Raw genomic sequence first — 25,604 nt, forward strand, 5'->3', positions numbered from 1 at the left:
AACCTACACGGGAAGTTGGAGAATTAGTGGCGTTGGAAAGTTCAATATGGCGGCTGATAGTGGCGTCATACCACCGAAATAAGTATGTACATTAGTTTCGGTTAGCGCAGGGAAGCCGCCTACCAAATTTCGTGAAGATGGGGCCACGAATAAGAAAGTTTAACATGGCAGACGTTGTTGACCGTTACGCGTAGAATTACGAAATGAAACCTGCTTAACTTTTGTAAGTAAGCTGTACGGAATGAGCCTGCCAAATTTCAGCCTTCTACCTACACGGGAAGCTGGAGAATTAGTGATGAGTGAGTGAGTGAGTGCTTTGCCTTTTATTAGTATAGATGATCTAATTGTTTAATCAGTCTTTTTCTTCCCTTATTTTGCATTCAGAAATATATACTAGTATATTTACATCTAATAAAAATTCAGAAATTTACATTTTTTGCCATATCTTTTAATGTTAATTCTTTTATCAAATTATTCTGAATGTTCCTTTCCTATGGCGTTTACTCCCTTAACTGCATCCAAATAGAGATGATTAGTAATAAGCAGTACAGGCACAGGTGAAAATTACACCAAATACTAAAGGAAAACAGCTACTGCTGTATAAAATTCACTTGTGAGCTAAGTAATAAAAAATGACTAGAATATAAACAGCAGCATAATTTTCAAAACAAGGAATGCTTGCTTCATCCCCCTTATAATTTAGCTTACATATTTTGTAATTTCTGAATTTACACAAAAAATGCAGAAACTGGGAAGTAACACACTTGTTTAATAATGGTACATGTCCAGTTAAAAGCAGGTAGTGGTTGGCATGAAAACCTACTGTTAGTAGTACTGAACTTGAGGACTACTTAGTTGGCCTTTTATTACTAATCAGCACAAAAATGATTTTAACATTGAAGTAATAATCACTATATGACTCTTGAAGGGAATACAGATTCATAAAAACATTTACAGTATAGTAATATGACTGTTACTATATTTGTATGTACTGAATATGAATAAGCAGCATTTATAGGGATATGAAATCTTTTCATTTATTTATTTATTTTTTTTTAAACAGAGTAAGGAAATGTAAAATATTTATAACCTTGAATAGTGTTAACCAATATGAATGCTGCTGTCACAATAACCAATTTTACTTATTATTAGCTATACTTACCTGTCAAAGATAGGTAATAGAATAATTTTAAAACTATTTGAGATATGATTCATAAATAAAAAAATAACTTTATAATTGCGGATTGAATTTACAATTTAATTTATTGATCATTTATTTAGTAAATGATTCCCAGGAATACTAAATAAAAAATTGTATTCAGTTAACTCTTTCAGGGTGGATGTCAACTTTTATCAAAAGTAGGGGTTGACGGTAGTAATCAACTGTAAACAGTGACAAAACCCACCATTATGGTTTAGTTGAACTCTCTTACCTAGAAGGAAAGTTAGCTTCATTGGTTTGAACGAGATTCCTTGCACTGGCTTGAGTAGTGAGGAGCAAACAATTCTAAAACTGGCATCAACATCTGGCGAGAGATCAAAGCGATGGCGCAAAGCAAAACAGCATGTGGACGACGTTTTGCATATTAACGTTGAATTGGAATCTGACTTGAAGGACTCCATTTTTGATACAAGTGATCGAAAGCAAATGTGAGGTACCAGCATCACCTGATTGGTGCTGAACAGATTTGTATAGCTGACATGACTACAGCAACATTTGCCAGGGAGGACCACAACTCACAATGACAATAGATACAAACCAGATTGTGATGCACTGCAACTGCCGTCCCCCACCATGCGAACACAACCTGGCAGCCAGCCTGCTAAACATTCTGGGCAAACTGATAGCCACAGCATGCAGTAACAAATGTTTTATGTCAATTTATGTGTGAAACCATTGCTTTGTGTGCTTTTCAGAGAACTGTGGTTTTTGGAAAAAATATTCAGTTCTCAAAGAGTTAATAAATTCTTTATAATAGTAATAATATTCTTTATCACATTCTTTATCAAGAATCAAATACACTCTGCAAGACCACTTGTATAAACTAGTCAATGTACAACTATAACATAAATTACACCAAAATTGTGTTCTACTTCTAACTCTGTAGAAACCCTCTATACACTGGAGTTTCTTGAATCACTATTACTTCATATACTAATTATCATCACTTCACATCATCTCTCCTGTAGCTGGCAATGTGGAATCAGTGGCTGAGGGAAATAAGCACTCATGTTTTCTAATGTGAAAATACTGAGACACAGCTCATATATAGACATGTCTCAACACTTACTTGAAATTGTCAGTTTAGACTCACCTGCTCAGTCTTTCGACTGATTAAAAGACCCATGACCCGACTGAAGAAAGATGCCAATAGAGGGTTCAGTGTAAAACCACTTCCGGTCTGCAGAAAAGAGTACAGTTGATTGAGCAAGCTCTGGTCATCCCCCAATGCATCATTAATGTGAGGAACATCAGCAGTCAAAATCTCACATGAGATATTAGGATATCTGCAAGCAACACAAAAAAGAGGGACTCTCATTAGTTTTAATTAGCGTTTTTGTTATTAGTAGCATTCTTATGATACCAGACCTTCTGTGGTCAAAGTATATTTTATTTTATAAAATAAAAAAAAAATACCCACTAAACAATATGTACTGATAATGGCTTAGAGGTTATACAGTGTACAGTGGAATGAAAAATAAGGACACATCGTAAGCAGTTTTTTTTTTTTTAAATATATTTTTGGACAAAATGATATTTAATCATTTTAAAAATATTGAAATAAAAAAGCAGTGAGGGGGGTATGGTGCCTTGTTATCGTGTACATTTGCATTTATATTGCTATCTTTTTCATTGTATAGTCTATACTAATAAAAGGCAAAGCCCTCACTGACTGACTCACTCATCACTAATTCTCCAATTACCGTGTAGGTAGAAGGCTGAAATTTGGCATGTTCATTCCTTACAGGTTACTTACAAAAGTTAAGCAGGTTTCATTTCAAAATTCTACACGCAACGGTCATAATTGAATCCTACTTACGTACATATACAAGTCCATAGCCTGCAGCTCGGTCGCCGTGTGAGGCGGCATTGCGTCCCCCATCACCACACCTCCCACGTAGTTGGCTGCCTGCCTATATTGCATCCCCCATCAACCCACATCTCCCACGTAATTGACTGCCTTCCCATATAAGGCCATCCTTCGCTCCGGTTTCATCATTCCCTTCCTTGGTTCACCACGGTATTCACATCTACCTGCTGATAACTGCAGCCTTTTTATTTAATCCAAGGCTTCTCCGCTGTTTAAATTGTTCATTCATTATGATTATAGTTATTGTGTAGGTATTTTAGACTTAGTTTATTGTTCAGGTACCCATTTCCTTTATCGTTCCAACCATACCCCCATTAACAAGTCTATCGAGATGATCACCATCGATCAAAGAACTGTCACTTACCGAGTGGTTTCCATGCCCAGAGATGGCACCTACCTTTTACTTTCTCTGTGTTACATACTGCACGGCCATATCAGGCTCAATCTTGATATCCAGAGGAACATTGTGTCTTATGTATTGAATGACTGGGACAGGTTCAAGGTGTGGACTGATGACGGTACAGGAGATAATTACACTATACAGGGGCACTAGAAGAGTGAAATGCTTAAGCCCTTCACCTATGGTTCTGCATGTGAGTTGATGGCTGCCGCTGAATTGTTCAGTTGTCGCATTCAAGTGTATTGAAATGGCCAAATATTTTAAACCTTTGGAGAACTGCCAATGCATCTTGCACATCTTGGATTCACAGATGACGATTTGAGTAGTGGACACTTTGATGTTTATAAATGTTTCAACTCTCAAAAGCTGGATGCGAAGTAATCGATGAAGCAGGTTGCAGTGTTCTTCCCAGCAATATTTTCCAGCTGGGTGGCAAGAAAAAGTAGCTGGCTGGGGCGGGATGGGGAAATTTGGTAGTGTGGAAAATTAAATGTGCACTATTTTTATTAGTTAATTATTATTAATTATTTTCCAAAGCTCAATATGACTTCCTTTTTTAAGTTTTGACACTTGTGAAAGAATATTTTTATTAAATTTAAGAAGAGCAACCCTAACAAAAATTTTAATTAACAATTGTTATGACATAAACCAAGAGGCACAAGTATTGTCACTGTCGGGAAGAAAAATGAAAAAAAGTATAGGAAACCTAATAAAGAAAAATTTTAAAATATTCTTCAAAGCCAACTTGCATATGCAGAAGGTGTCTTCAGTTAAATACTTAATTCTTCTTTTCGTCCTAGAGGCCCAGTTGTTTGAAGATTTCCCATAATCAAAGTTCCCAGGATCTGGGCCCTCCAAGAAGATCACTCATACACTGTAATAGTGACTGTACTGCAAAGTCATCAGACAGCCATCTAGTGTCACTGGCCTTTTTCAGCTTAATCTGGGGAATGTTCAGAATATTTTGAATTTCCGTTAAACCAGCCATCTTAACTGAAGAATTTTGGAAGAAATAGAATAATAGAATAGCTGCCTTAAGATGTTCAGTTTTGTTAAATAAGGTACAGCAGCTGCTGCTTGGGCACTCGCAAGGGCCAATTGGTGGTTTTACACAGTGGCAGTTGACCAAGAGTCCAGATGTTTTATCTCTAAGCAGTTTTGCCACACCTTTCTGTTTTCCAATCATAACAGCCATTCAATCTGACCCTAGTCCAACCAGATTAGCAGTTTTCAAGCCTAGAGTGTCCATAGTCTCACTCAGTGTTGGTTATAGCCTCCACTTTGCCGTCAATCATATTGCGGGTTGATACAAAACTAACTCTGACCTCTTTAGTGACCTGGCAAACATATTTAATGTAAATAATTAATTGTTTTACATCTGAGGTATCTGTGGTTTCATCATACAGAATACTGAAAAAATTTTACACACACACACACACACATATATATATATATATATATATATATATATATATATATATATATATATATATATATATATATATAATATAATATATATACATAATATACATGATTGGGTATAAAAAGAGCTTCTCAGAGTGGCAGTGTCTCTCAGAAGCCAAACCCACAATGTTGCACAGAAAGATAGTGGAGCAATATCAGAAAGGTGTTAACCAGTAAAAAATTGCAAAGACTTTGCATCTACCATCATCAACTGTGCATAACATCATCTGAAGATTCAGAGAATCTGGAACAATCTCTGGGCGTAAGGGTCAAGGCCGTAAAACCATACTGGATGCCAGTGATCTCCGGGCCCTTAAACGACACTGCACCACAACCAGGAATGCTACTGTAAAGGAAATCACAGAATGGGCTCAGGAATACTTCCAGAAACCATTGTCAGTGAACACAATCCACCGTGCCATCCGCCGTTGCCAGCTGAAACTCTACAGTGCAAAGAAGAAGCCATTTCTAAGCAAGATCCGCAAGCTCAGGCGTTTTCACTGGGCCAGGGATCAATTAAAATGGAGTGTGGCAAAATGGAAGACTGTTCTGTGGTCAGACGAGTCATGATTCGAAGTTCTTTTTGGAAATCTGGGACGCCATGTCATCCGGACCAAAGAGGACAAGGTCAACCCAAGTTGTTATCAACGCTCAGTTCAGAAGCCTGCATCTCTGATGGTATGGGGTTGCAAGAGTGCGTGTATGTGTATGTGTGTATACACACACACATATATATACAGTCTTTGGGGTGCGAGCAACTGTTGCTGGGGGTGCCAGAATCCATGAAGGAAGAAAAATGAAAAACATTATTTGTACAAAATCTTTATTTATCCATTCCTAAATAATTAAATGGGCAGGCTATTTCGTATCAGTGCAATACGCTGCTTGTTAAAACGGATGACTCCCGCTCTTACGTGCAAGTCTGCGTGCATATTATGAACTATAGTTTCTGTTCAAGTTCTATTTAAATTTTAAATTGAAGGAATTTTTATTTAGTCGACAGAATATTATTCCGGAATAAATCAAGTCAAACTTTAAATAACTAATATAATTAAGTAATATTTTGCTCTCCATAAAAATATATCCTGTCTAAATTATACAAGTTAGAAATAAAGTAAACGTTAAAAGAACAAACATTCAGATTTCTTTACTCTTATGTAATTTTATATAAAAAATAAACTTAGATTTTAAATATCCCAAAAGATTTTGCTCTCCATAAAAATATATCCTGTCAAAATTATACAAATTCAAATATGAACATGGTGCATAACAAAACCTGGAAATATAAAAAAATGTGTTCTTTTCAGCAATAACAAATCAAATCATTCAGTTGTCTTTGCTCTTATGACATTTTATCAGAGCTGGACGCCTGGCATCTTTTTTTAGCAAGAAGTTCGTTTATGTTTGGTGAGGTTCTGTGTTGTGGAGATTGTTAGGATGGACTGCAGGTGCTCATCAGTGAGGCGAGTCCTGTGTGCTGTTTTGTTAGTCTTCATGACTGAGAAGAGCTTCTCACACAGATATGTGGTACCAAACATGCACAAGGTTCGAGCCGCATGTAGACGGAGCTGGAGCATTTGTGCGGGAATGGAGTGAATAAACTGTGCGGGCCCTGCAGTATCGTTCTTTGCCTTCAGTGTGCCATTACACTGCAGCTTAATCACCTCCCTCTGAATCTGCACAGGTGTAGTTTCCACATCGACGGCAAATGGGTTGCAAAACAACTCAAAACTTTTTTTGTTCTTCAAAGTCACCAAAGCGCCGTGCGAACTCAGTGCGCAGTGCGCTCAGTTTATCAGCAAAATGCGTATTTGGGAACACCGTAGTGCCGACTTGGTTCAACATTACTTGGCAACAGGGAAAGTGGGGCAAGTTTCACTGGTGCATTTGTGTCTCCCATAAAAGCAGCTTCATTTGAAATATCTTTGTGATTTTGCACGGGTAAAAACGTCTGCTGAAGTGTCAGATTCTTCTTTAACTCTTCTGCTTTCTGTATCTTGTGCATTGCATTCAGGTCTTTCAGGTTATCTTGATGTTTTGTCTCATAATGCCGTCTTAGATTAAATTCTGTAAAACAGCCACATTAGTTCCACAAATGAGACACATGGGTTTACCGGCAATGTCAGTGGGGCAAGTTTCACTGGTGCATTTGTGTCTCCCATAAAAGCAGCTTCATTTGAAATATCTTTGTGATTTTGCACGGGTAAAAACGTCTGCTGAAGTGTCAGATTCTTCTTTAACTCTTCTGCTTTCTGTATCTTGTGCATTGCATTCAGGTCTTTCAGGTTATCTTGATGTTTTGTCTCATAGTGCCGTCTTAGATTAAATTCTGTAAAACAGCCACATTAGTTCCACAAATGAGACACATGGGTTTACCGGCAATGTCAGTAAACATATACTCAGCCTCCGATCGGTTTTTAAAGGCTCTATGTTCAGAATCACCTTTTCTCTTCGGCATCATGTGGGCTAGCTTCGCAATAACTTGCAGCATCATAAGCTAGACTTGATTAACGCGTTAAGTGTTCGGGCAAGGAAGCTGAAGCGCTGCATTATGGGATCTGTAGTTTATTGTGTTACCAGCGCTTCATATCACCGGACCATTAATAACAATAATACAGTATATAAAATGATCTCGCGGGCCGGATATAATTACATGCCGGGCCGGATGTGGCCCGTGGGCCTTGAGTTTGACACATATGGACTAAATAGAACTTGAAAAAGATATATTTTTTCGATTGTGATCGCGCAATTCAGATCGAGTTGACGCGCAATACAGTACATCGAGCCCACGTGCTATTGTGGTTTTGCCTGCGTGCCTCAATAAGTTACCCTCCCCTCCCTCTTAATTTTTTACCGTTCATCAAATGAATACACTGAATATGGCTTTACCAAAACAATCATTGATCGCGAATAAAGTATTCATTATTCATAAAGCTTCAATTGGTGATCTGTCTTTCTGCGTTAACCGCATATTTTTTCATACATCTCAAACCAAGGGGATGCAAAGGTAAAATGAATAGAAATGCGTGCGTACATACTCGGTGCATACCCTCTCGGGAATCGAACCTCTGCGCTAGAGGCGAAGCCTCTACTATTGCACCACGGCGTGTGGTTTGTCTATTTGAGCGTAGCAGTGTAATTGTTCAGCACTCTTTGGAACTGTTGCTTTTTGTCTGCGCACTGCGTCAGTTCACGTGAGCCACTGTATATGGTTTTACATGTCACTCGCTCGCTTCTAATTGTTTCGCTGCCTTCTTAATTATATGGAGCTCTTCCTGGTTTTCTACGTACTGCATAATTACGTGGAGGCGTGATGATGTCACATGAAACTCCGCCCCCCACGGCTTTCGAGCTCAACTCCACTACAGTAAATGGAGAAAAATAGCTTCTAGTTATGACCATTATGTGTAGAATTTCAAAATGAAACCTGCCCAACTTTTGTAAGGAAGCTGTAAGGAATGAGCCTGTCAAATTTCAGCCTTCTACCTATACGTATATGTATATATATGTATGTATATGTATTTGTATATATATATATATATATATGTATTTGTAATATGTATTTATATATATATATATATATATATATATATATATATATATATATATATATATATATATATATATATATATATATATATATATATATTACAAATATATATATATATATATATATATATATATATATATGGTGCGAGGAACTGTTGCTCGGGGTGCCAGAATCCATCAAGGAAGAAAAATGAAAAACATTATTTGTACAAAATCTTAATTTATTTATTCATTCCTAAATAATTAAATGGGCAGGTTATTTCGTATCAGTGCAATACACTCCTTGTTAAAACAGATGACTCCCGCTCTTACGTGAAATTCTGCGTGGATATTATGAACTATCGTATCTGTTCAAGTTCTATTTAAATTCAGAGCTACAAAAATGTTACAGTCGGAATAAAGCGCGTTCCTATGACTGATCGGCGGCAAATTTTATTTCAAAAGACGGAAGCCTTGATAAAAGCATGGTTTTGTGCACACTGAAAAGCAAGCAAAATTAGATGCATTACAGAAAGTGGACTTTGTGGCTCTTACTGGGGATCATTGGACTTCCGTGACCGTTAGAAATTCTAATTACATCTAATTACAAAATGTTCAATGATCACACTGCTTTAGCCTAATGTACAACATAATTTTGGCTAAGGTTACTCAGAGGTTAAAGATGAAGCTGGTCAAATAACCTTTTATGTTTCTGACTTATTTTATTGAGAAGAAAAACTGCATTTTATGTTGAAATTTTGGTTATTATTATTTAAAGACAATACTATTCTGAAAATGTTCTTAAAGTACTGTACTTAAAATACCACTTTATTTTTAAGTCTGCCCAATTTTAGCCAGGGATGATATTTTTGTTTCGGTTTTGAATTCAAATGCAGTTTAAAAGCATTTTTTTTCAGAAATTAAGCTTGAGTTTACAATATTCATGTCCATGTCTATTATTTGATTCTGTCGCCCACTAAAACCCTTTTAAATTAAAAAAAAACATTTGCGATTTGGGGCAAATTTTCATGTGCGATTACATACGATTAATCAAGATTAATTATTACACAGCCTCTAATTAATTAGATTAATTTTTTAATCGAGTCCCATCCTAATATATATATATATATATATATATATATATATATATATATATATATATATATATATATATATATATGTAGATTTGTATATATGTGTATATACAGTATATATGTGGATATGTATATCTATATATATGTATATATGTGTATATATATTTGTATATATGTATATACTGTGTATATATATATATGTCTATATTTGTATATGTGTATACAGTATCTATACTAATAAAAGGCAAAGCCCTCACTCACTCACTCACCACTAATTCTCCAACTTCCAGTGTGGGTGGAAGGCTGAAATTTGGCAGGTTCATTCCTTACAGCTTCCTTACAAAAGTTGGGCAGGTTTCATTTCGAAATTCTACGAGTAATGGTCATAACTGGAAGCTGTTTTTCTCCATTTACTGTAATGGAGATGAGCTTGAACGCCGTGGGGGCGGAGTTTCGTGTGACATCATCACGCCTCCCACGTAATCACGCAGTACATAGAAAACCAGGAAGACCTCCAAAAAGCGCTGAAGAAAACATGCATCATATAATTGAGAAGGCAGCGAAACAATAAGAAGCGAGTGAGTGACATATACAACCATATTCATGAGTTCTGCTACTTCGGAAACAAAGCACGATGTAAACCTACACTTTAAATTAAGTTCATAGACAGGCTGCCGCTGGCGTTTGTAATTTAGTGCCTGCCCATATAAGGCCGTCCGTCAGCGGCAATCCAATAGCAAACTCCCACTAAATATTCACGGGTTAAGGACTGTACTTATGCAGAGGAAGATGAGGTCAGGGTGGTGTTTGGGACAAATTCAGCGAAACTGAGAGAGAAAGTTTTAAGTGCCAGGACTAAGGTAACATTAAATACAGCCATGGACATAGCACGAGATGGCACCAGCACAGCTGGGAACCTTCGATGCATGTACACCGGCGGCTCACGTGAACTGGCGCAGTGCACAGATAAAAGCAACAGTTCCAAAGAGCTGAACAAAACCGAATTACACAATTGAAAAGGCAGCAAAAATATGAAGCGTCTGATACATACAAGCATATTCATAAATCCAGCTACTGCGGAAACAAAGCACACGGTGGAAAAAGTCAATGTCCCGCTAAAGGAAGACCGTGTAAAAAAACCGTGCATGCAGTGTGTCAGGTCTCAGATAAAGAAGAAGATGAGCTGTTTATTGATGCAGTAAGAAACAAATCGATGAATGAAACCTGTCATCTTTACAATGATCGACAAACACGGAATGTAACTTGAACACAATACATCCTACAAATACGAACCTGATTGAAAGAAATAATGATAATCAAATCCTTGATGACAGCAACACTCAGTAACACTCACAAAACAAATACTGTATATTGACAGTCATGTTACGTTATTTTTAAAATGTTCCCTTTTCTTTTTCTAGCTTTTTTAACACACTACTTCTCCGCTGCGATACGCAGGTATATATATATATATCCCGATCTACACACTCGAATAATGAATACTTTATTCGCCATCAATAATTGTTTTGGTAAAGCCATACTCAGTGTATTCATTAGATGAACGGTAAAAAAGTAAGAGCGAGGGGATGATGACTTATTGAGGCATGCAGGCTGTAGTGCGCGTTCATACGGTCTGGAACGGATTAATTGTATTTACATACAATCCTATGGGGGAAATAACTTCGGTTCACGGCCAAATCGGGTTACAACCAGAGTTTTGGAATGAATTATGGTCATGAACCGAGGTTCCACTGTATTACTGTCAGACAAAATTAGAGGCATTTTACGGAAATAGAAACCAGTATTACTGAGAGAAAAAAATTAAAGGCACACAATACAGTGATGCATATTACAGCCACATACAAGGTCACTTGCCATTTAATATAGACTGTTCCTACTAATGTTTATGCACTACTGTTCTATTGCCTGTTATTGTAACGGGCTTAATGTCTAATATAATATAATAAAATATAATATAATATAATATAATATATAATATATGTCTGTTTGCTTTAACGAGAGAACTACTTAATGGATTTGGATCAGATTTTTTTCTATAAATTTGTGAAAATTCCCGTTGATTTTGCAACCTCTCTCTCATTGCACTAATTATCATAGTTTACGTGCAGTACCAATTTACTTGAACAAATCCAACAGAGACGCAGCAGGCTGAGGGGAGGGGGCAGTGCCCTCCTCACTCATGCGCCAGCCTTGGGGCATATCTCACATCTGCTTTGCTAGCGAACAAGAGAAATACTTAACGGATTTAAAATTTGGCTTTTTTCTAGAATTTGTTTGAACATTCCGGTTGATTTGCAACTTCTCTCATTGTGCTAAGACTCACAATTCGTTTGCAGGAGCGATATTTATTCGCACTAATCCGAGACAGTGGCTGTGGGATGGGGAAAGCGTGACATAAGGAGTAGTGAGCCCTCCTTGCTGTCCTGTTTCACCTCTACGTGGGCGAAGCAATGGGGGACAGGTATTTTATCATGTTTATACAGGTGCTTTTTCTTTCGTCAGTGGATCGGCTAGACATTCATAATTTTTGAGGTGTAATTATAAATTTAGATTGCCATTTTAATAATGTACTACTTGTTTCTTACCAAAACACATATTATATGGCACACAGCAACAAATAATAAACATAGTGCAAATTAAAAAAGAAAGCCACAAATGTATCAAATGTTCATAAGTTATCAAGAAGACACACAATTAACATGTTTAACAAGTTTAGAAGTAAAAGACACTTTTTCTGTTAAGCTAACAAACTTTGTTTACCAAGGAGCAATTTCAAATGTGTCTTTATCTTTTCTTTTTCAAATTAAAAATGTAAGCTGCTGAACCAATCTCGCTTACCATTTTAAAGTACAAAATAAAAAGGTCTGAATTTATTAAAACAGCTTTACTTGCTGTTTGTCTAATTACACAGGACAAGTGTAATGCTTTTGTGTGCTTCTTGCTTTACATTCCATGTTGCTGGAATAACAACACAGGTATTTTTACATCAATATAGAAGTTGGTTACTCAACCCAGCCACAGGGGATGCACAAACCAGTGTTTCTTTATGCTGGTCCCAAGCCCGGATAAATGGTGAGTGTTACGTCAGGAAGGGCATCCTGTGTAAAATTTTGCCAAATCAATATGCGGACAACAATACAAATTTCCATACCGGATCGGTCGAGCCCCGGACCAAACGCCACCAGCAAATGTTAGCCAATAGAGTGCTACCGGAAATTGGACTACTGTTGGCTGAAGAAGAGGGGGAAGATGTGCCTGGAGGCAGCAGGAGAGGAGGAAGACAAAGAGAATGGAACAAAGGGTAGGCAATATGACTAGTAAGGGGAGAGAGTTAGCAGATATGATGGAGAGAAGGAAGGTTAATATATCATGCGAGCAAGAAACTAACTGGAAGGAGAGTAAGGCCAGGTGGATCAGGGGTGAATTCAAATTGTTTTATCATGGTGTGGATGGCAGGAGAATTGGGGTAGGTGTTATTCTGAAGAAACAGTATGTCAAAAGTGTTTTGGAGGTGAAAAGAATGTCAGACAGAATAATAATTATGAAGCTGGTAACTGGAGGTGTGAGCATATGTCCCGCAAGTTGGGTGTGTGATGGATGAGAAAAAAGATTTCTGGACTGAGTTGGATGAAGTGATGAACAATGTACCTAAGGGATAGAAAGTGGTGATTGGAGCGGATTTCAATGGACATGTTGGTTAAGGGAACAGAGGAGACACGGTTGTGATGTGTAGGTATGGTGTCAAAGAGAGGAATGAAGAAGGTCAGATGATTGTAGATTCTGCCAAAAGGATGGACATTGCTGTGATGAATACGTATTTTTAAGAAGAGGGAGGAACATAAGGTGACATTCAAGAGTGGAGGAAGATGCACACAGGTAGATTACATCCTATGCAGAAGAGTCAATCTGAAGGAGATTGAAGACTGCAAAATGGTGGCAGGGGAAAGTGTAGTTAAGCAGCATAGGATGGTGGTCTGTAGGATGATGCTGGAGATCAAGAAGAGGAAGGGTGTGAGGGCAAAGACAAAGATCAAGTGGTGGAAGTTGAAAAAGGAAGACTGCAAGGTTGAGTTTAGGGAGTAGGTGAGACAGGCACTGGGTGGCAGTGAAGAGTTACCAGACAGCAAGGCAAGTACAGCAGAAGTATTAAGTGTGACAGTAAGAAGGGTGCTTGGTGCGACATCTGGGCAGAAGAAGGAGGAAAAGGAAACCTGGTGGTGGAATGGGGAAGTACAGGAGAGTATTCAGAGGAAGAGGATGGTGAAGAAAAAGTGGGATAGTCAGAGAGATGCAGAAAGTAGACAAGAGTACAAGGAGTTAAGGTGCAAGGTGAAGAGAGGTGGTAAAGGCTAAAGAAAAGGCGTATAATGAGTTGTATTAGAGATTGGACTCTAAGGAGGGAGAAAAGGACCTATATCGATTGGTTAGACAGAGGGACTGAGTTGGGAAAGATGTGCAGCACATTAGGGTGATAAAGGATAAAGATCGAAACAAAGTCCCTTTACGCTGTGCCACGGTCGATCCTCACAAGGGATGCAGTCGAGTATGTACGCCTGATGAGCCAAAAGGGCAAAACACGTGACACGTACTCTTTGCATTATTTGACAGTAAACTATGTAAACTTCTATGATCTTCTTCTCGCAACTCAGGGCCGTTGGTGGATGTTTGCAGACTGGCAGATCAACTGCTTGAAAGTTTGTGAACCCTTCAGAATTTTCTATATTTCTGCATAAATATGATCAAAAATATCATCAGATTTTCACTGAAGTCCTAAAAGTAGATAAAGATAAACCAGTTAAACAAATGAGACAAAAATATTATACTTCGTCATTTATTTATTGAGGAAAATGATCGAATATTACAGATTTGTGAGTGGCAAAAGTATGTGAACCTCTAGAATTAGCAGTTAGTTTGAAGGTGAAATTAGAGTCAGGTGTTTTCAATCAATGGGATGACAATCAGGTGTGAGTGGGCACCCTATGTTATTTAAAGAACAGGGATTTATCAAAGTCTGCTCTTCACAACACATGTTTGTGGAAGTGTATCATGGCACGAACAAAGGAGATTTCTGAGGACCTCCAGTTGTTGATGCTCATCAGGCTGGAAAAGGTTACAAAACCATCTCTAAAGAGTTTGAACTCCACCAATCCACAGTTAGACAGATTGTGTACAAATGGAGGAAATTCAAGACCATTGTTACCCTCCCCAGGAGTGGTTGACCAACAAAGATCTCTCCAAGAGCAAGGCGTGCAACAGTCACCGAGGTCACAAAGGACCCCAGGGTAACTTCTAAGCAACTGAAGGCCTCTCTCACATTGGCTAATGTTCATGTTCATGAGTCCACCATCAGGAGAACACTGAACAACAATGGTGTGCATGGCAGGGTTGCAAGAAGAAAGCCACTGCTATCCAAAAAAAAACATTTCTGCCTGTCTGCAGTTTGCTAAAGATCAAGTGAACATACCAGAAGGCTATTGGAAGAATGTTTTGTGAACGGATGAGACCAAAATAAAACTTTTTGGTTTAAATGAAAAGCGTTATGTTTGGAGAAAGGAAAACACTGCATTCCAGCATAAAAACCTTATTCCATCTTTGACACATGGTGGTAGTAGTATCATGGCTTGGGCCTGTTTTGCTGCATCTGGGCCAGGACGGCTTGCCTTCATTGATGGAGCAATGAATTCTGAATTATATCAGAGAATTCTAAAGGAAAATGTTAGGACATCTGTCCATGAACTGAATCTCAAGAGAAGGTGGGTCATGTAGCAAGACAACGACCCTAAGCACACAAATCGTTCTACCAAAGAATGGTTAAAGAAGAATAAAGTTAATGTTTTGGAATGGCCAAGTCAAAGTCCTGACCTTAATCCAATCGAAATGTTGTGGAAGGACCTGAAGAGAGCAGTTAATGTGAGGAAACCCACCAACATTCCAGAGTTGAAGCATGCATGAATACAATAAACAAAAGGCCTGGGATTGTTTAATTTATCTGGGATTGTTTTTAATTTTTCATGTGATAATTGGTGCAGAAAACTACAATGTTGTAAATATATAAAAATAAAACATTAACATCTTTTGATCAACTAAAATACTGAGCACTGTTAAAATGATATTGATCTAAAGAAGAGGACAGCCTGAATCATTTTTTATTCTTGCTCATATCAGATCTTATGATTTAGAGAGCACAAAACAAACATTCTGCACTTTGAAAGTAAGAGCAGCCTGTTATATAGAATATTTAAGTATTCTATTCCTTATAAAACATAAACAGTGTCAAATCAGTTGAATTAATTTTGCCTAGAGCATACACATTCAGCAATAAGCACTCAAGTTCTCTTATTTTCTCCCATTCAGTTTCTCACATTGTTGCATCAGGCAGAACCATGTCAGAAAGGAAAGTTTTGCTTCTAGAAGACATTGAATAATTTAAGTTTGCATTACCCAAACCTGTCACCTGATTGAAAATAATTCCCTTTCTGGCTAGTTTCTAAATAATAGCATTCATCTATCACAATATTTAAAAACTTACCTAAAACATTTGCCACATGTTTTTCTATCAATCTGCCATACAGAAAGCAAACATAGCTTACGGAAAGCACAGTGTGTATAATGGGTCTTGCAGAGCTTTGCAACCGAGTACATATATTAATCTACATCATCATTAACATTCCTTACTTCTTCATCCTTATTCAATTAATCAATGGTGCTCCTCATGTTGACTGCTCTTTCATTCACCACTGATAAAAACTTTTTGCTAAAATCAAACGCTGCTAACAAATGTACTGCAAGCTTTTTGCAGATAATTGATTTGTATATTGAGCTTCTGCTTCTCTTACTGAATATTTACACACACCTTCAAATTGAATGGCTATTGCAAAATACTTAGGCAAGCATCCATCTTCAGATAAAAACATCATCTGTCTCATCCAATACCGATATACCAATATTGATCCTTTTTTAAAGAGATGTCACATTTTTGTCCTATTTCTCAGTTCAAATCAAACTAAAACAGGAGCAGAGTACAAACTCTAAGGAACTGTATTCTTAACCACTATTTAAATTGTAAAAGGTTTTACTTTATCTGACATCATGGACACAATAACTTTATTACTCCTAAAATAATTTGGAATTTGGAATAAGAGACAAACAATTTGAAGAACTCAGGAAATAAATATCACCTTGCTTCTAACTCTCTACTTTCTTTGCAATAATAATGTTTAATACAATTGGATAAAGTCATTTCAGGTGATGCTTTAAACTGAGGAAAATTCACCATTTAAGACTAAGCACTAGTGTTGTCCCTATAGGTGTTTCTTCATAATCTTTTGTAGGTTGCAGCGCATACTATACATTCATCACTAAGTGAGAAACATGCATACACTATGCCATAATACTAATGCAAAGAGAGGAATTTACTTGGAACTCATTCAGTATTGGATATGTAGTGACTGTAAAATTAGGTGTGATGTTCACTTAGACAAAAGGAGCTACAACAATTGGAAGAGGATGTCACATCATTTCGGATATGCAGTACAAGTAAGAAATGCAAATAGTTAAGGAATGACACAAAGTACCAGTGAAGCTACAGCATGTGCATAATATTATACAAATACTACAGCTGCCCACAGGGACTGTTATTTATTTATATATATTTTTTTCTTACAGCGGTTTCAATACACTGGATAGAATTTCTCTCCAACTCCACCACACATGCTACATGGCCATAAACCCCAAACACACTTCCATTCCTCTTGCCCCTCCACCTCTAACTATCACCTGGGTGTTTACTTCTTTACCACAAGGTTTTTTAGCTACAAACTACTTTTCATTTCAGTTTCTTCTAAACCAAACCCATTTTACTTTCTGCCATTTAAATAAGATTATTGTGATACTAGTATTCCAAAGTTAATAATTCACACATCTTTCTGGTTCCCGTTACCTTCACCTTAGAATTTCTACTACCCCATTTGCTGTTCTGACCACCATTTGTGCTTCCTTATACATTTAACATCAAGATAGACACTAACCACTCCTCTCCATCTAACTTTAACAATGACCACTTCAGCAGCACGCAATAACAGCACTCTATTGAATGCCTTTCCCAAATCCTCAAACTCATAATGCAGCTTCTCTCCCTTTGCCCAACTTTCTACATTTGCCTGATAACAAAAGCCACATCTGTCATCTCTTTTGTGAGTTTGCCCATGAACACTTAAAGAATAGGACTTCTGTAACAATGTCCTCGGGACAGACGAGGAAAAGATATGGGTTATTTCACCACAGCACCAGAAGACATGTTTGGTGAAAACCAAAGACAGCATTTGAGCAAAAGAACCTGGTACCAACTGTAAAGCATGATGGTGGAAATATTATGGTTGGGGCTGCATTAAGGCCAGGGCTGCTGACCATCACAGAATCCACTATGAATTCTTAGTTGATACAGAAGGCATCTGAAGATTATAGGAGACCATCTGCCAGAATTTTGAATTTCATCTGAAAAGTGGTACTTGCAACAAGACAATGACCCTAAACATACCACTAAATCTGCCAAGAAATGGCTAGGAGGCTATGGACGATTATAGAACTGATAAGTTAAAAATCCACATTTGAATTCCATCAAAATGCTGTACACAGATTTGAAATGGGCTGTGCACAAAGGACACCAATTGAATATTGCACAGGTAAGAGAGTTCTGCATAGAGCAGGGGTCCTCAATCCCAGTCCTGGAGAGCCGTAGTGGCTGCAGGTTTTTGTTCTGACCTGGTTGCTTAATTAGAAAGCAATCCTTGCCAATAAAGCACTAACAAGCTATGCAATTAAATTAACTCTGCTATGTCAGGTCATTCTCATATCCTAGATTTTCTTTCCCTTTCTATCATGCAAATGATTTGAAGGCTAAAATGGACGAGTAATTCTCAGTCCTTCACTTTTTTCTCTTCATTTTTCTTCCAAGTATTTAATTAAACCCAATAGTGCAGATAAATACACACAGGTGTAAATGTAAATAAGCTAAATGGAGAAATGCTGCTCTCTCTTGTCATTTGCATGTTATTGATAATAAGGAGCAATTAAAATAGCTTTTTAAGACAAAATTAAGCAATAAGGGCTCAAAATCACTAAAGTGAAGCAGAAGTGTTACTTTAGCAATAAGTGCTTTTTATTAAGCAACTGGGTTGGAGCAAAAACCTGCAGCCACTGCGGCTCTCCAGGACCGTGATTGAGGACCCCTGGCATAAAGGAATGGGAAAAAACTTTCACCCAGTCATTGTCAGAGACTGATAGATTATTATAGGAAATGCTGACTTAAGGTTGTTTCTGCCAAAGGGAGCAATATCAGTTAATACAGCCAAGAGTGTACTTCTTTATCTACGGATGGCAATTGCATCTTTTTATATTTTTCACTGTATTTACTGCAAGGTCTTTTAAATAAAGTATCTCAAAAACTATTCCTACAAAACATTTACAATCAATAAACTTGGTCCTATCACTAAACCCTGGTTAAATGAAACCATTTTTATGACAGATACAGTATCTTTGGACATAGGTTAAAAATTTTTTAAAGGATATAGAAATTAGTACTTGTGTAAACGGGACTAAAAACAATTGGTCTAAAGCCTGTAACAAGACAAATATGATAAAAAAAGAAAGGTCTGTTTTTTCAGAAGTTATTGTTGCATATGGGTTTCGATAGACACAGAAAGACTCCCGGCAAAAATCAACTTCTCTCATGTTTTGATTATCATATAATCAGAATCCGAGCTTAACATGATAGCGATTTTCTGACTCTATCACTAAACTTCCATTTATATGGAAGTAAAAAGAAATAAAAACATTTTATGGGCTGTACTTAACTTTTTTCATTGGTAAGCTGCAGGCATGCTTATATAAAGGTTTCTCAAAATTGTGTTGTTAATGGAATCATAAAAGATCACGTATACTGACTAGCAAATCTAAAACATAATTGAGTGTCTATATATTGAGTGTCTATATAAAGTGCTCGCAAAATTAATTCCTTACTTATAACATCACTATGTACCTAAGAGACAGGAAATATACTATTGAAGTTCTACAGAAACATTGATAAAAGAAAATGCATCATTTGGGCTTAAAAGCTAAATTCTTACTTACTTGAATCTCCACCTCTCATCAAGGTCTTCTGGAGGCTCCTGGGTAATATAGCTTACTAACTCTCTCATGTTTTGGGGCTGAGTAAGAAACTCCAAAAGTCGACGGTTGTTTACTTTACACTCCTGAAGTACATCTTCTTCGTCCAGTACCTCGGAGAGTACAACATCCTCCCGAGCAAGCACAGAGTCCAGCTGAGAGCTGGATGTCATCTCAAATTTCCAGAACATCTAACAATATGACACAGATGAAGTAGAATTAAAACTTACATTACAACACAATCCAACCAATAAACAGAAAAGTTTTAGGACCTAAGAAGGAAAAAAAATAAATGATAAATTAACAAGAGCCTTCATCAAGTTACAATTACTACATCCAATTGTATTTTTTTTCCTCATAAGATTACCTTCATTGTTAAATAACTAACAAGTAGACTGAAGAAATCATGTGTTCTGCTACTATTAATAAAAACAAGCTTTACAAAATGAGTTACCCAGAATTCAGAATTTTACAGTCATTTTCATTTGCACCAAGTAATGTTTATTGTTCTTTCAGTTATTTACAGTGGTGAGAAAAACTATTTGCCCCCTTCCTGATTTCTTATTCTTTTGCATGTTTGTCACACAAAATGTTTCTGATCATCAAACACATTTAACCATTAGTCAAATATAACACAAGTAAACACAAAAAGCAGTTTTAAATGATGGTTTTTATTATTTAGGGAGAAAAAATCCAAACCTACATGGCCCTGTGTGAAAAGGAATTGCCCCTTGTTAAAAATAACCTAACTGTGATGTATCACACCTGAGTTCAATTTCCGTAGCCACCCCCAGGCCTGATTACTGCCACACCTGTTAAATCAAGAAATCACTTAAATAGGAGCTGCCTGACACAGAAGTAGACCAAAAGCACCTCAAAAGCTAGACATCATGCCAAGATCCAAAGAAATTCAGGAACAAATGAGAACAGAAGTAATTGAGATCTATCAGTCTGGTAAAGGTTATAAAGCCATTTCTAAAGCTTTGGGACTCCAGCGAACCACAGTGAGAACCATTATCCACAAATGGCAAAAACATGGAACAGTGGTGAACCTTCCCAGGAGTGGCTGGCCGACCAAAATTACCCCAAGAGCGCAGAGATGACTCATCCGAGAGGTCACAAAAGACCCCAGGACAACGTCTAAAGAACTGCAGGTCTCACTTGCCTCAATTAAGGTCAGTGTTCACGACTCCACCATAAGAAAGAGACTGGGCAAAAACGGCCTGCATGGCAGATTTCCAAGACGCAAACCACTGGTAAGCAAAAAGAACATTAGGGCTCGTCTCAATTTTGCTAAGAAACATCTCAATGATTGCCAAGACTTTTGGGAAAATACCTTGTGGACTGATGAGACAAAAGTTGAACTTTTGGAAGGCAAATGTCCGTTATATCTGGCGTAAAAGGAACACAGCATTTCAGAAAAAGAGCATCATACCAACAGTAAAATATGGTGGTGGTAGTGTGATGGTCTGGGGTTGTTTTGCTGCTTCAGGACCTGGAAGGCTTGCTGTGATAGATGGAACCATGAATTCTACCGTCTACCAAAAAATCCTGAAGGAGAATGTCCGGCCATCAGTTCGTCAACTCAAGCTGAAGCAATCTTGGGTGCTGCAACAGGACAATGACCCAAAACACACCAGCAAATCCACCTCTGAATGGCTGAAGAAAAACAAAATGAAGACTTTGGGTGGCCTAGTCAAAGTCCTGACCTGAATCCAATTGAGATGCTATGGCATGACCTTAAAAAGGCGGTTCATGCTAGAAAACCCTCAAATAAAGCTGAATTACAACAATTCTGCAAAGATGAGTGGGACAAAATTCCTCCAGAGCGCTGTAAAAGACTCATTGCAAGTTATCACAAACGCTTGATTGCAGTTATTGCTGCTAAGGCTGGCCCAACCAGTTATTGGGTTGAAGGGGCAATTACTTTTTCACACAGGACAATGTTGGTTTGGATTTTTTTTTCTCCCTAAATAATAAAAACCATCATTTAAAAACTGCATTTTGTGTTTACTTGTGTTATATTTGACTAATGGTTAAATGTGTTTGATGATCAGAAACATTTTGTGTGACAAACATGCAAAAGAATAAGAAATCAGGAAGGGGGTAAATAGTTTTTCACACCACTGTATGTTTGCATTACTGTCTACATAAGGAACTAAATATTTATGCTTTAGCTCAGTGGCTTCAACAGAGCAGAAGGGCAATTTTTTCAAGCCTGAACATTCAAAGCAATGCAAAGTCAAGGAAAAATGAAAAAAAAACAAAAATACACCAACCTATTTTGAATTTTAAATAATGTCTTAAAAGGAATTCATACTTGTTTGAGATACAATTTCAATTGTATGGGAAGGTTTTTGGAAATGCAGTTTTTATCAGCCTGAAGCGACATATGCAGGGATATTGTTTAGTGTGTTGAACCAATGAAAAATACATGATCTCAAAACAACTAGTTTGTTACTTCTTATTTTGAGCAGCATGGCATCGCATCTTCACAGTAATCGTCCTTCTAATCAACTGTACTCTCCTAGAAATTAATGTTGACTGGCTTCACCTGCTGCATGTGAGTGTCAATGTTTACATTAAAGACCTTAACATCTGTTACAGGGCTGGACCCTGCCTTATAATTGATGGTGCCTGGTTAGACTCTAGACGATAAAAATCATATACTGAATGAACCAAGTTCAAAAAAATAATTTGGAGTAAAATATACTAATTAAACTAAGCTCTTATTGGGAAAAGTAAAATGTATGAAACTGACAAAAAATATTTTATTCTGCTTATGCAATTGAGAGGGTATGTACTTGCAAAAAGGGCCTAAACATTTCATCATCTTTTAACAGCTACATTAATCAGAACAAATTCATTAATCAGAAACCAAACAACACAGCAAACTATCCTCTAATGAAATTACAGTGCAATATCAGGTGGAGACATGATTATCACCACTGTTGTGCGACATTATAAATTGGCAATCATCTTGGAGAGAGCAAAAATATAAACTAAGTTATTAGTATGAATACACTACAAGAAATTGTCAGACTTCAGCATTGTGTTTTCTTGTCTTTTTCACTGCTGTCCAAACCACACTATCAAACCTTTCCTTGCTTATAGATGAAGTTATCTACTGATTAAATTTTTGAGGTAACAATGGTTTAGCAGTTGAGAATACTTATACTTAAACTGCTGTTACAAACTTGGTGTTTTGAGTACCACTCATATCCAACAATGAAATTCATCTATGTGCACCACACATATTTTGTGCTCCATTGTTGTTTAATCCTAATGATATGACACTCTCATTAATGAATTCTTACATTAACTTATTTGGCTGCCTTTATGGAAGGTAACTTATAATATTTATGACTGGTTACATACATTTCTTTCGTTCTGGAGAACTGTCAGGTCAAGTGATTTGAACCCACAACCTTGGGGTTTGAAATCCAAAGCCTGTGTTGAATTAGGCAACTATACAGCAAGGATGTTTATTGGGTTACAACAATATTCTAAAAACCCTTTAACTGTATTATTTGTAACCAGCTCATGGGATTCTATTCACTATACCTTAGTTACAATGAAAGACCTTTAATTGCCAAAAAAAAAAAACTTTGACCTCTTCCTAAAATGTTGCTTCTTCATAGTATATTAATACGAAGTCCAATGTACACTTAGAAACCCACACTCTGAGAGTAGCAGAGTTCAGCAGGATGTCAGCAACAGAGTTTCCAAAAAAACGTGTTTTGTTATATACACATAGACACCAAAAAAAAACACCAAACACCTCTCTTCCTATGGATGAAATTGACCCTGATATAAGGGCAGGTTTGGATGGGTGTGCAAGAGTCCTGCAATGGATAATCTTGCAAATGTTACTTTTTTATTAATAACAGGTTTAACAAAACTAAATAGTACACATTTTAACTAAGTTTATAGCAGCATTACTTTTTCTTGGATTATGATAGAATTGCTCCCAATATTCACTGCAAAACATGTAACATTTTGTAGAAAAATGTTAACTCCTGGAGAACATTCATGAATCCTCACTGTACCAAATTACTAAACTTTCTAAGCTTGTTTTGACAGTAGCTACTACAGTCATCCGTTAAAAAACACTCTGATATAAGGTGTATTAAACATTCAATAATTTTCCATCTTCCTTCTCAATATTTTGATGCAGTGCAACATTTTCCAAAATATGCCTGTAACAACTTAACACCCTGTTTTTTTGTGTTCCTGTAACTACTTATATCAGAAACCTTGTTCTATAGAACGTGTATATTTTAACAGAGATAGAGATGGAAAACTTGAAATGAAACAGTAAATGTGATCAGCTTTATAAATGAAATCCTGACTGTAGTACTGGGATGGAAAACACACTCCCAAATAGTTACAGAATCGTGCTATCATCAAAAATGAGACCATACTGCTCCCGTTCATAAACTTCTCTCTCATTTATAAAACTTAACTCTCACACTGTACATATACTATCTCTGTAACACTGAGTCTGTGTTTTAGTGATTACCGTTTTAAATTTTAAGCTTAAGACTACGCAGTCGAATAGCAACACAACTAGGAGGAGAGCGTAAAAACTATTTTAAGATTAATTTTCTCTTCTTTCTGTACTGTTTCTGTACTTTGCAAACATTTTCTTAATTCCTCCACAATATAACATACATCCGTTTTAAAATACCCGGTAATAACGTTCTCAATAAAAAAACACTACATACTGAAAAAATAGTAAATGGCGAAAATACTAATTTGAGGGATGACGGACACTTGTGCTGGTGTCTTTCGTTTACCTACAAATCTTAATTTGGACAAAACGAAAAATGCAAAAAGACACTTATTGTAGATGCACCTTGCATGTGAAGAATTAAGCCTAATGCCGGGCAACACTGCGCGCACGCCGAACGTCTATAAATAGACGGGAGACGAGAGAAGAGAACCTATTAATAAAGCCGGCGGAGAACGGGAAAAAACACGCCGGTAACTGACCTTGCCGATCCACAGCAGGAGCCTTTCCCCCTCTCTTCTTGGACAAACCGGTGATCTCAATTGCGAGGCGTCCACATTCGAGTCCACAACAAGCTTGCGTAGATCTCCACAACACCGATACAAGAGTGACACGAAGCTTAGAGACCGACAAAATATATAAATAAGCAATAAAAAAATGTGCAGTACACCCACAGCATGTGATATCCGGAAGAAAAAAGTAAATCACGAAGAGTTTCGGAGATCATCCGTCTTCCCCAGTTCTATGTCAACGTCTCTCTTCAGGCCAGCCCTACTAATAAAATACGAGGCTCCTTGGGCCGCCTCTTTTAACTCGTCCCCAAAAAGTCCTCGAGCAGGGGCCACGGCGGGTCAAGGCGGCGCGGACTAAGTGGCGAAGGTGTAAATCCTTCTGCCCCGCTGTCTCCGCCGCCTCCCGCAGCCAGTTTTCACTACTCCCGCACCGTTGAACGTTTCTCCTTTTCCGGCTGCAGGAGCCAGCCTCTAACTGACAGCTGCAATATGGCTCCCCACAGCGACTCAACCACAATCTATCCCAGAATGCATTGGGAGGAAACCTACGTGTACACAACCAATCTTCGCTTCACTTGACATTTGTGGTCACTTGACTTATCTATATTTAGCAACAAAGAAGAACTCGATGGTTTTAAAACCGGATATTACGTATGAAGTGACTGCAAGTGAAGTCTTTCTGCGTTCTCTTTTTCGCGTTATAGAACGTGTTTTTAATAGTTATATATTAATTGAGAAGACATATGTATGTAATATGTGATACATTATAGCAGTAAATTATAAATGCCAATAAAGAAAATTTATTCAAACAATTGC

The 25,604-nt window shown here is 37.3% G+C and overlaps 1 protein-coding gene across 1 annotated transcript in view; it reads right to left on the minus strand.

Moving 5' to 3' along the window:
* LOC120543429 (serine/threonine-protein phosphatase 6 regulatory subunit 1-like) overlaps positions 1-25,308 on the minus strand; it is a 156,353-nt gene extending 131,045 nt beyond the window's left edge. Inside the window, exons 1-3 of the mRNA XM_039776556.1 lie at positions 24,759-25,308; positions 19,728-19,954; positions 2,316-2,508 (exon numbers count right to left, since the gene is read on the minus strand). Coding sequence (XP_039632490.1) covers positions 2,316-2,508; positions 19,728-19,954 — 420 coding nt within the window. The 5' untranslated portion in view covers positions 24,759-25,308. The remainder of the gene's footprint in view (positions 1-2,315; positions 2,509-19,727; positions 19,955-24,758) is intronic.
* Between the last annotated feature and the right edge of the window lie 296 nt (positions 25,309-25,604).

Source organism: Polypterus senegalus, chromosome 13 (assembly GCF_016835505.1).
Source record: "Polypterus senegalus isolate Bchr_013 chromosome 13, ASM1683550v1, whole genome shotgun sequence".
NCBI classification, from domain to species: Eukaryota; Metazoa; Chordata; class Cladistia; order Polypteriformes; family Polypteridae; genus Polypterus; species Polypterus senegalus.